Source organism: Poecilia reticulata, linkage group LG13 (genome assembly GCF_000633615.1).
Source record: "Poecilia reticulata strain Guanapo linkage group LG13, Guppy_female_1.0+MT, whole genome shotgun sequence".
In the NCBI taxonomy this organism is placed as follows: domain Eukaryota; kingdom Metazoa; phylum Chordata; class Actinopteri; order Cyprinodontiformes; family Poeciliidae; genus Poecilia; species Poecilia reticulata.
The window spans coordinates 1,726,687-1,738,326 of NC_024343.1; the positions used below are offsets into that span (position 1 = coordinate 1,726,687).

The 11,640-nt window shown below is 37.1% G+C and overlaps 2 protein-coding genes and 1 long non-coding RNA gene across 4 annotated transcripts in view; 2 read left to right on the forward strand and 1 right to left on the reverse strand.

Moving 5' to 3' along the window:
* Positions 1–795, forward strand: part of LOC103474146 (uncharacterized) — a 13,788-nt gene extending 12,993 nt beyond the window's left edge. The window contains exon 2 of the long non-coding RNA XR_535117.2: positions 515–795. This is a non-coding gene — a long non-coding RNA (uncharacterized LOC103474146). The remainder of the gene's footprint in view (positions 1–514) is intronic.
* Positions 796–2,204: 1,409 nt separating this feature from the next.
* Positions 2,205–5,143, forward strand: LOC103474147 (adenine phosphoribosyltransferase). Its single transcript, XM_008424911.2, has 5 exons — positions 2,205–2,721; positions 2,823–2,916; positions 3,145–3,291; positions 4,683–4,778; positions 4,858–5,143. The coding sequence occupies exons 1-5, from the start codon at positions 2,398–2,400 to the stop codon at positions 4,998–5,000; spliced, it is 804 nt and encodes a 267-aa protein (XP_008423133.1). The 5' UTR covers positions 2,205–2,397; the 3' UTR covers positions 5,001–5,143.
* A 1,656-nt stretch (positions 5,144–6,799) lies between these two features.
* Positions 6,800–11,640, reverse strand: part of rab34a (RAB34, member RAS oncogene family a) — an 11,941-nt gene continuing 7,100 nt past the window's right edge. For both annotated transcript variants that reach the window (XM_017308066.1, XM_017308067.1), the window contains exons 5-11: positions 9,818–9,919; positions 9,672–9,736; positions 9,518–9,569; positions 9,350–9,431; positions 8,248–8,338; positions 7,125–7,232; positions 6,800–7,049 (exon numbers count right to left, since the gene is read on the reverse strand). In XM_017308066.1, coding sequence (XP_017163555.1) covers positions 6,985–7,049; positions 7,125–7,232; positions 8,248–8,338; positions 9,350–9,431; positions 9,518–9,569; positions 9,672–9,736; positions 9,818–9,919 — 565 coding nt within the window. In that variant the 3' untranslated portion in view covers positions 6,800–6,984. The remainder of the gene's footprint in view (positions 7,050–7,124; positions 7,233–8,247; positions 8,339–9,349; positions 9,432–9,517; positions 9,570–9,671; positions 9,737–9,817; positions 9,920–11,640) is intronic.

Genomic DNA, 11,640 nt, shown 5'->3' on the forward strand with positions numbered 1-11,640 from the left:
GAAGTTGCAACTAGGGCCAGTTGCAACATGTGCAGACCTTTAATCACAATAAAATGCAGTGTTTCATACGTTGCTTAGCGACCGTGGTGATCCTCAAAGCGGGGGGTGGGGGAGAGGTGAGCTTTGAGCACATCGTCATCCACCAGTGCAGTGATGAAGAGATGGGAGAAATTGAGTACTCAGGCAAATATTATCAGAACGTTTTTAAGATGACTATATAAAAGCGCTGTACAACTGAGCTGTTTCATATGTTGCAGTTTTTTAATTTAATGTTACAGCATTAACAATCCAATTTGTCTTTAACACATTAATTTATTCAATGCATTTATTCATATTCACTTGGAGACATTGTAGAGTTTTGTATCAATTATAATAACTTATTTTACTACTTGTTATAGTCATGTAGATATGAAACAACAGGCGCCCCAAGATGAAACCTTGGGGTACCTCACATGTGATTTTGTCTGCTCCAATGAGAAGTTACCTGCTGAGTCAAATAATCCCTGTTTTTCAGGTAAAAACTCCAACCAGTCAAGTACCAGAGTCTCCAACCCACACGTAAAACACTAGTAACTTTGTGGATGTAACATGATGTGCGAAAGACGATGAGGTTTGAATACTCCTTTTTTGTTTTGGATGGAGTCAGCTGAAAGACAAAGTTGTTTTCACTTCTGAATCTCTGGCCTGTCAGTGGGGTTTAAAGGTGAAGAAATAGACTCCGACATCCAAAAGAATACAAAGCCAAGTTTATTAGCAAGTCTCATGAAAGTCCTGAATGAAGTGATTCTCCCATGATCCTGATTGCCCTCTGATTCATAACAGGGATACAACAAAGTCTAGTGTTCAACAGTCTGCTCACGCAAGCTGAAAACTCCCTCCAGAATGTTTTACTTTACATAAAATTAGCCTTTCTAAAGTTTTTTTTTCCTTTCAGCAACCATGATCAACACATACAAGCTGTCATATAATACAATATCTCTAGATATAAACTTTACATAAAGGAATCTTGGCTATGTAAAAAATCTGAAGAAAAATGCATGGTTGTCTGTTGCAGCAACTGCATAAAATGCTGAAATTGACATAATGGTGCAAATATCAGTTTCACATTCTTTCTTGTACCGTTAATATGGATATTTATGACTGTATTAGGGATTTTGTAGACAGAAGGAGAAAAAAAGGAATGCATTTCTGCCAAAACATTTGTGAGCTCCAAAAGTCAAAACATTTCTAGAAAAAAAACTCCAAAATTTCAATAATAATCAAATACATTTTCTAGAAAAAACATGGAAATTTCCTATGTTGTGATGACTTTCAGATGTGATGAGTTTCAGAAAGAGAAGGAGCTTCTTAAAGACACAAAGGCCCAATTTCAAGGTGACAATTTACAAAGTCAATTTTCTTTAAAGTCATATTTGACATATTTATGTAGCATCTTTATCAATCAATCAAATTTTATTTGTATAGCACATTTCAGCAACAAGGCATTTCGAAGTGCTTCACATCATGTCAAACACAAAAACAAAGTCATGCAACATAGAATCAACAATCAAAACATTACATTAAGTAAAGCCCCATCATGAAATTTGTAATTGATTATGTTTCAAATACAAATCTAAACAGGTGGGGTTTTAGTCGAGATTTGAAGGAACTCAGTGATTCAGCTGTTTTACAGTTTTCTGGAAGTTTGTTTCAAATTTGTGGTGCATAGAACCTGAATACTGCTTCTCCTCGTTTGGTTCTTGTTCTGGGGGCAAAGCAGAACCAGAAGACCTGAGGGGTCTGGAAAGTTGATACAACAGCAGATCTTTAATGTATTGTGGTGCTAAGGTGTTCAGTGATTTGTAAACTAACAGCAGCATTTTAAAGTCTATTCTTTGAGCTACAGGGAGCCATTGTAGGGACTTTAAAACTGGTGTCATGTGCTCTATTGTGCTCTATCTTCCTGGTTTTAGTCTGAATGCCAGCAGCAGCATTCTGGATCAGCTGCAGCTGTTTGATTTGTTGGACAAACCTGTGAAGACGCTGTTGCAGTAATCAATGCAACTTAAGATAAACGCATGGATGAGTTTCTTTAGAGCTCGCTGAGACGYAAGTCCTCTAATCCTGGAGATGTTCTTCAGGTGATAGAAGGCCGACTTTGTGACCGTCTTAATGTGACTCTGAAGGTTCAAGTCAGAATCCATCAATACTCCCAGGTTTCGGGCCTGATCACTAGATTTTAGTTGTAATAACTGAAGCTGTACATTGACTCTAGACTGCTCCTCTTTAAGTCCAAAAATAATAACTTCAGTTTTATAAAAACTGAACTAACATAGTTACTTGACTATATTATGAAATTATTCTATGTGGCTGGAAATTACTGCCCCTTTAACAATATCGGAACATTAGGAATTCTTTATGAAGTTACCTAATTTTACCTACTTTAAAGTCCAGCTCAAACAGCAGAGTGAATCTATAACAGAGTCCAGTCCCACCCACCAGCACCAGTCACCCCTCTGGAATCCAAACCAGGCAACTGTCTCATTCCCAGTCCGGCTAATTTTCCTCCCCAAGTTTCTCCCTCTGGCTGCACAGACCGCAGCGTCGCAGCTATTTCAAATGGACGTGCTGGACGTTCCTGCAGACCGCCAGAAAGGATGGTACCTTTCACTTATGGCCCCCAACACAAAAGGACCAGAGTTCGCCTGGCTGGACCCGTCCAGACTCTACTGCAACTCGCAGGTCTGATAAGAGAGAAGCAGCGCGCGCTCCAATCTGTAGCTGGTGGTTTATTAACGCTTTGCATGGTGTGAATTCTCCCTGTCGTTTTGGATCTGATCCAGGCTCTGGCAGACTGCGTCAAAGACCTTCTGGGTCCGTTTCACAGCGACCCCGTTGACCTGGTTGCCGGGATCGATGCCATGGGATTTATTCTTGGTGAGAAAACAAAGTCGTTTATCTTGAATGGGGAAGAGGAGGGGAAAGCAAACACAGTTCAGACTGATCTTATTCAGAATGGCTGCTACTGTGTGACTGCAGAAGATGGGGAAACCCGACCCCTTCAGGGGGCAATACTAAATTTAGATATAACTGATATAAACTTGCCTCTCACACATGGTGTAACTGGTGTAACACGGTTTTCTGTCTTTTTTGTTTTGTTTTAAGGGGCTTCTGTCGCCACGACTCTTGGAAAAGGTTTCCTGGCCATTCGTAAAGTGGGTCATCTGTGTGTAGCGACCCAAAACCAGAACTACACAGACTACACAGGAAGAGAAAAGGCTATGGAAGTAAGACTGGATGTGCTAAAACCAGGTTAATCATCACATTTCACTTAAGTTACACAATCACTTCTTTGAATGGTCTTTTCTTGTTTGCTTTTTTAAAGACACCTAAAAGATTTAAAACCAAAGATTCAACCAAATCAGTTCAGTCTTGTTAAACTAAGAATGTCTCACAAAAGGAAGCAAAAAATAACTGCTTAAAGTATTAAAGAAAAGCTTTATTTTTTGTTTTCTGTAAATTATGTGACTATATTGAAGCTAAAGAGAACATTAAAAACTAATTAGCACTATTTGATGATTGTTAGGGTAAGAAAACATCCCACTCGGAGGCAAAATTGTAAAAAGTGAAATCCGAGTTTCACCTCAATGTTTTCTGTGAGAAAGCACGAAACACATTAAATTTTAAAGCACTGAAGGAATTGAGATATTTACCTTTTTATTCCATAACCAAGGATAAGTTTGACTCAGAGCTGTCAGTGGGTCACGGGAAATGAAGAAGGCCGTAATCATTTCCAAGCCGTTCTTTGCAACACAGTGCCATCTAGTGATGGTAAGAGTGCATTGCAGGTTACATATACCAGACAAGTTCACCTTTTTTCTAACTGCCTAGGCAGACCCTAAGGCAGACCAAACTTCTTGTTTTATGTCAGTTAGTTTCTATTCGGTAAATACCAAAATAATAAGACAGAATATGTCAGATTTATTTATTAGTGTCTTACAAAAATGTAATTAAATTCAATTATATAATAAATGATAAACTGGCCACTATTCTGTCAAAAAGTTATACAGCTTCAGTCTTCTAGTTTGAGGCTTCAAATAGTTTTAAATGTCTATATTCATCCATATTTTGGGAACATTTTGGATGTTATTGCTCCAAACAATTTCTATTTTTAGATGTGTTAACCTCTAACCTGTTGACAATAAGTAAGAACCTTTCATTTGCAACACTTGACCTAATGTCGTTTTTCTACACCAAGACTGGGCCAAAATCGTACCTATTTTTTTTATCATAGCGACAGGATTGTAGATCCAAAACCTCAAATGGTTTCTGTATGTTTTTCTTGTCAAACAAAAGGCTTCTATGCAGTTTTCTTGTAATTTTGGGCTCAGGTGAAAACAGGAAAAATATTTCCATCTTCAGCAACTAAACCCATATGTAGGTCAGTCTTCATTTGAAAACGCAATTTAAATGTAAATTTGGATACACCAAGGTGTTTTTTAAGTCAATGAGTGAAACCAGAATGCTCACTTTGTGTTTTATCTAACATTTTTGTATGACGATTTTGATTTAAAAGTTGTAGTTTTTGTCCTAATTTATTCTTGAATTGTGGTCTGGCAAAAGATGGGTCCAGGGTCTGCACTTTGACATCCTTGTTCTTCAATGCTAAAACTGAAGCTCCTTTTGAACGTGTTCTTCTGCAGGTCTGAGGGTTTTGCTGGTGGACCAGTGGATAGAGACGGGTGGCACGATGAGGGCCGCCATCCAGCTGGTGGAGAACCTGGGAGCCACGGTCACAGGTCAGCCAGTGCAGAGATCTCACTGACCAATCAGAGCTCAGCAGCTGAATTTGGACTTGTCTCCTGGTTTGCTGTGCAGGTGTGGCAGCCGTGGCCATCGAGAACACGGAGGGAGGGAAGTGGATCAAGGAAAACTACAAGTTTTCCCACTGCATCCCAGAAGGGCTGCAGAGCCAAGTGGACGGGAAACACCTGGACTCTTTCAASAGCTTCACCAAGTAGAGGCGACTCTCAGCGAAGACAACTAAGACGCATTTTATGTAAAACACTTTTAATTTGCATAGAGATACTGTGATGTAGTAAGCTTAATATTTTTTTTACCAACTAAAATAATTTGACATGATTGTATTACTGCCATGAAATAAAAAAAAAAAAGATTAAACACTTAATGATTAAACAGCAACGACTAGTCAATGCAAACGGAAAACAGATGCTACAACAAAATTCAGTTGCTGATTTGATAGAAAGTAATGTAAAACRTAMTCATCAGGATTCCTGGAAATGTTTTTAAAGTAGGGAGCAGTGAGCAGCACGAGGTGAGCCAGCGAAGATGGTGATCATCTAAGAGTAYGGTTTAGAAATTAATTTATCCACTATGAGTGTTTACAACGCTCAGCCTAAGTCTGTAATAAATGGCAACTTTATGGTGAAATGACAGTAATGTACCTTTGTGACAACTTTTATTGCAGTAGCATAATCTCTCACTGATCCAACCTTTAATGTGAGCACATTTTTGTGGAGAGTAAAGACTATGGATCAGTAATAATGATGTAATCACAAGTCTTATAATAATTTGAAATTGTGTAATATTATTACAAATAACATTATTATTTTGGTAACACTTTATGTGACGGGTTTACATAAGACATTGCACTGTCATAATCATAACATAACACCTGTCATGATGATGAAAGGGTCTTTATGAATGTTTCCGGCTGTTGTCATGAAGYGTCGTTCAGTAAATAATGACACTTTTAATGAAAAGTTGCATTAAAACTTTCCTTAAAAGTCCATTAAAATGGTCAACTTTGCATGAAAAGTGTCAATATTTACAGAATGACACTTTATGACATCAGTCGTAAACATTCCTGAAGACTCCTTCATCATCATGTTATGTTATGGTTATGATTATGATAGTGTCATCTGAGTCTTATGCATGTCAAATAAAGTGTTACCATTATTTTTTCTTCTGTTGGGGTCGGGGTGTTCACACATCCTTTACAATGTCTTAAATGACTTGAAGAAAATGTAAGTTGGCATTAAACACATTAATCACAGGTCTTAAATTTTCGTTGTGGCTATGAAGGCTTTATTCTTACGAGACGTTTATGTCAAGGTTATTACAGTTAACAAAAACTAACAAAATAAAGAAAACTGAGATTGAGAAAACATTTTTTGCTAACTGAGAACTATATTGTTTATTTATAAAATTGAATAAACACACTGAAATTAGATAAATCCTTTGTTTTTAGTGTTTTGTTTCAATTGTTCAAATTCAGGCGGACAAGTAYTCCCAGGTTAGTAAGTAAAAGTTCACTGCCACGATAAAAATTAGAAGAAAAAAATTACTGARAAAAATGAATAGTCATTCAGTTTAAAGTAAGGGATGCCAGTAGTTTTGTATTAAATTTGTTTTCATCCACATAATAATTGCACTTAAAGGTTGGATTTCTTAATTTTTTTCAGTATGAAAATGTGCTACAGTCTTATAAGGTACATTTAAACTAAGACGATTTACAGATTTTTAGCAAGTTGCCAGAACATCTAAAYGGCAACAAAGGAGTTAAGGGGAGGAAGCAATTATCTAAAAAGTGGGAGTTGGGAAAAACAATCAAAACTTTACTTATATGTTTGAGTTAAAAATGCAATAAGTAATTGATTCTGAAAAACTCTACAGCAGCAAAACTGGAGCTACAAGCTGAGTAAGCGTCTGAAAACTCTGGCAGTTTGATRGCAGCACTATCGCTCTGTGTTAAAGTCCACCACAAATATTYTYWYYYTKCYKGYYRGKMARRAAAAAWAAAAAATGATACAGACTGTAAACATGCCATGAAATGCTCCCCTCCTTTTCTAGCCACAGAAATCCTCCCAACTAAGCTGGACGGCAGCCACACTCAACCACCGCTGAGAAAAAGTCTCATTCAGAGTCTGTGCGTTTGTTTAAAAAAAAAAAAAATTAAAATAAAATAAAACCTTTATCCCATCCTTACTGACAGCAGTTGGCCTGCTTCTTCTTTGTGGCATACAGATTGCTTGAAGTGCTGTTGATTTCTAAACACATCAACAAAGAAGAGTGTTAACTTGTGGGATGTTTGTTTAACTTCCTGAGACAGTTCACATACTCACTGACAACRTCGCCAATCTGCCTCGATCCGCTTTTCTCCAACTCGGCGAGAACGTTTGTTTCAAAGGCCAGAGCGGCGACTCGAAAGAAGAACTCTTTGACGTTTTCCCCTGAAGAAAAGCAGCCACAGATCAGGTTAGAGGCCAGCTAGAAACCACTGTAGTGACTAAGTCACACTTCACATGTCTGTTTCTTAAAAATATTTTTCCTAATTTTCTAGATATTTTTTTTTACTGCTTTTGACAAAAGCCTTAAAGTGTCAGAGATGATGTTAGAATTTATGCTAAGAATGCTAAAAAATATACCCATAGACCTGAGTCATTATTCACAGATTTTTCTGGTGAACATAACTCCAAATTATTTATGGAAAATTTGCCTGTTTTTGTATTTTCGTAGACTATATCCCAAATATTTGAAATAAAATGCAGCAGGAGGAGCTGAAATACCTTGGCACAGTGCTAGCTGACATGCTATGCAGTGMTAGTCAACATAAGGAAGACTGTTGATGTTAGCTTCTGCAGTAGTGCGAAGATGGTTTCCACTCTGTAATGTATATTATGTATTATGGTATATCTGGTGTTTGAATTATTATATTACAAACGTTTTATGAGTCTTCTTAAGTATTCAGAGTTTTGCTGTTCGTGGACAGTTGTGCTTTTTCACCCTCCAAACAGTCAGAATRTTAAACTACTAGCATAAAAGCTAAACAGTCAGMAWGATTACTAGAATGCTAAATTCAGAGGTTTTATTACTAAATTGCTCATTTGACTTTGAATGCATTTTATACTGTTGCCTTTTATAGATGCTAGTTATTTTTTGAMTTGGGAAAAAGTACAGCTATTTTACTTATTGTCAGCCACTGATTACGCTAAATATCATAAAGGGTAAACAGAGACGTGTTTTCTCAAAAAAAAAAGTAAATATATTTTAAATACTTTTATCTTCGCGTTAACCTGCATGTCTATCTTCTGTCACTTTGCTGCTGTTACACCTGAATTTCCTSACAGTTGGGACAAAAATTGCCTATTTTTATCCCACACACAGTGTGATTGGTGAGCTGTGTATGCAAAGGTGGAGCGTCAGACATTAAAACAATCTTCACAGGCATGAAATGTATCGACTCACCTGTCAGCGATGAGACAGCCCAGTACTCGGCATGAATCTCTCTCGCAAATTTCATGGCGTCTTGTTCGATCCGGGAATACTGAGCAGGGGACTGTTTAAGATGGCAGGAGAAACCAGAGACTGCTTTCTAATGTTTATTAACAGCATGTTCATTTTCATTTGAAATATGTACAGTCGTATTAAAAAGGTTACAATATGTGAAGCTTATTTCAAAAGCACTGTATGAAAATCACAACATTTAAAGAGGTATTAAAAATACTTTTCATTAAGTCAATGTTACACTATTATTAAGATTATTATTAAATTGTTGGTCTGTGTGATATTATGATATTAAATGTCATGTTTCATTAGTTATGAGCAGAAAATCATGATAATCAGCAAAAAGTACAGGATAAAAAAACACCAATCTGTTTAATTAATCTATATAAYATGTTACTCATTTACTGAAATATTCAATTCAATTCAATCTAACTTTATTACAGAAAAGTATTCCTGTTCATAGTAGAGTTCAAAAAATAAAAAAGGGAATAAGAGAGAAGAAAATAGAAATCAAATAAATGAAGTTTTTGATATCCTATTTTATTGAATTTATATAATTGTGTGTATTTGGTAGATAATTTGATACGCCAATGTTTCTTGAGTGCAGAACTTGCCAATAACTTTTGCAATGTAATGTAACTAGATGAGTGACATGTGAGAATACAGGAATTGTCACATATTTGTGCAAATTATGTATAAAGTTGTAAAATTTGAAAAGATTGACGATACAATTCATCTATAATTCACCACTAGCAGCAAAGCAAAAGAGGAATTTTTATGAGAATCAGGCGAAAGTTGAAGAGCTCAGACTCACCTCAAAAACAGCCAATATTCCTGCCTCATTCAGAAAAGCTTTTGGGGTTTTTATGAGGAGGATGAAACATTCCTGAGGTTTCAACCACAAGAAGAACACAAACTGTGTGCGCGCGCGTGTGCGTGTGTATGTGTGCGTGCGTGTGGGTGTGTGTGTGTGTGTCTGGCATTGACCCAAGCACTTCCAGTAAAAAAAAACAACATAACACATCCACAGGCAGTGTCCACTTTCAACAGCGTTAAGACTCACACTCAGGTCCTTTTTTGTGCCAACGAGGAAGAGCTGGACGCTGGTGGGGTCATTCTCTTTCAAGGCGTCCTCCAGCCACTGCCTGCAGCAATAAAACATGGCAGGACATCAACCCGAGCGAGGCAGAAATCATGAGTCCAGCAACACTCTCGTGATCAGAGAGCTTACYTGGCGTGGCCCAGAGAGGCGATGTCATTCACGTCAAATGCGATTATCACAACTGAGGACAGAAGAACATTTAACTTGAAGCCTTTTTGAATTTTTTACAAAACCTATTTCCTGTTTAATTTACGGTATATTTGGAAAAGCTGGACGGACGAACCCTGAGCTCCTCTGTAGTAAGTCGAAGCGATGCACTTGAACCTTTCCTGGCCTGCAGTGTCCCAACTRTAATGGAGCAAAAGCTCAGCAAAGTCACAGCAACTGGATTAAATAAATAAATAACAAAGAAGAAATAATCAGACTCACAGCTGCAGACTGAAAGGGACGCCGAGCACCTCAAAGCGCTCCATCTCAAAGTCAACACCGATGGTCGCTTTGTAGTTCTTGTCGAAGGCATCCTTGCAAAATCTAAAGCAGAAATCTGGTTTCACTTTCCGGACCACTGGGTCACGTTGCTCACACAGCTATACTTTTTCTTTTTTGTAAATATCTACTATTGAAAATGTGTTTTCACATTTAGAGATTTCATGTCCTTTGTTCTCAACATTTTTAATACTTTTGCATACATTTCTATTTTGAAAGCAGGACTTCATGTCTTTCTTCTCAAAACTTGTAATGCTTGTAYTGTGTTGTCTTTGGCTGGGTGAACAAAATCCTGCCTAATATCAGTAGCTATTAGCRATCAGTAGCACAGAGCTGGCGGATGTTTAGTGTACAACTACTAAACATCCGCMGTTATGCTGTTGTTGTTATTTCTCCCTACATCTTGTGGGTGGCGCAGGTTGCTACAATCGATAGTAGCYACACAGGCACACCYGCTARAAGGAAACAAACGCACCCARTACRAYRCTTTMATTCTATTGGCTGAGAGGTTGCCAGGCGACTGTGCCAAAAGCCAGTTCCATGTTTCATAAGCGAGCAGAGAGCCTAAGTGTGAGCGTGAGGAGAGGTTTTGAGTACAAGCATTACAAGATTTGAGAAGAAGTCCTGCTTTCAAAATAAAAATGTAAGCAAAAAGTCTTAAAAGACATGAAATCCTGTTTTCAGACTGAAAATGCTTGCTCTTGGATTATGGCAGAAAAATTCCTCCATATTCCTGGTTACCAATGGGGTATATGCCACGGACTTCCGTTTTAGCACTTCCGCATTTTTTTGCCACATAGAATGGTTCTGGTGCACAGGCAACAGTATGTTAACAGTGGCTCCTCAGTCGCTGCAGGACTATTAATGATGCCTATAGAATTATTCAGACATCCTGAAAAGCTCCAACAACGACAAAGGATTTAAGCTGGATGTGTCAAACTTCACAATAACTTTGAAGGTAAGTTAATAAATCGTTTGTATTCACCATAAWGCCTCATGTCTGACGTAGCTAACAGGGACAAGCTTACAAAGGTGCAATGTGAACGTTAAGTGTTTTGATTATCTGTGCAGTGTGCAATCTACATATCTATGCTTTATAGATATATATGGATATACATCTATATAAACATGTATAGATCTATCTATATTGTGCCCAAGCTATCAGTCGAAGCTGACGTTAGCTTCCGAATGTAGCATCTAATTCGGAAAATAGCTAAAGGGCGATTACACTTAATTTTTTACTATCTTGAGCTTTTTTAATGTTTTGTACTTTAAAAACAACACCTATACATTTCAAACCTAACTAGATTCTTTACTAACAGCAGAATAAATAAAACATTTGTGAAACCTTCTAACTGATTTGTGAAATTTGTAAAATGTCAATAATAAATACCAGAACGCATTAGATCTGAATTATTAAATTGGCATTATTGGTTATTTTAACTTTCCGTTTTCTTTCTCTTTTTTTTAATCTTTATTATAGTTGGAGTTGGACAGGAGTTGTTTGATGGCTTCCTGGAGGGAGAGATTGGCTGAGCTAATGTTGCCAACAACTTTTCTCCTGCTATTAACTTTTTTGCTTTTCTTTATATAGAAAGTATTTCTATCAGTTTCTCTTTTTCCATTTTGTATACAGTATTTGCTTTATTTCTTTATTTTTACCTTAATAAAGGTAAAAATAAAAATTTATTAAGGTTTATTTAACAAAGTACATTATTTAATAAATGCACATTTCCACCTGGCTAGTTGAGGTGGAAATGTACATC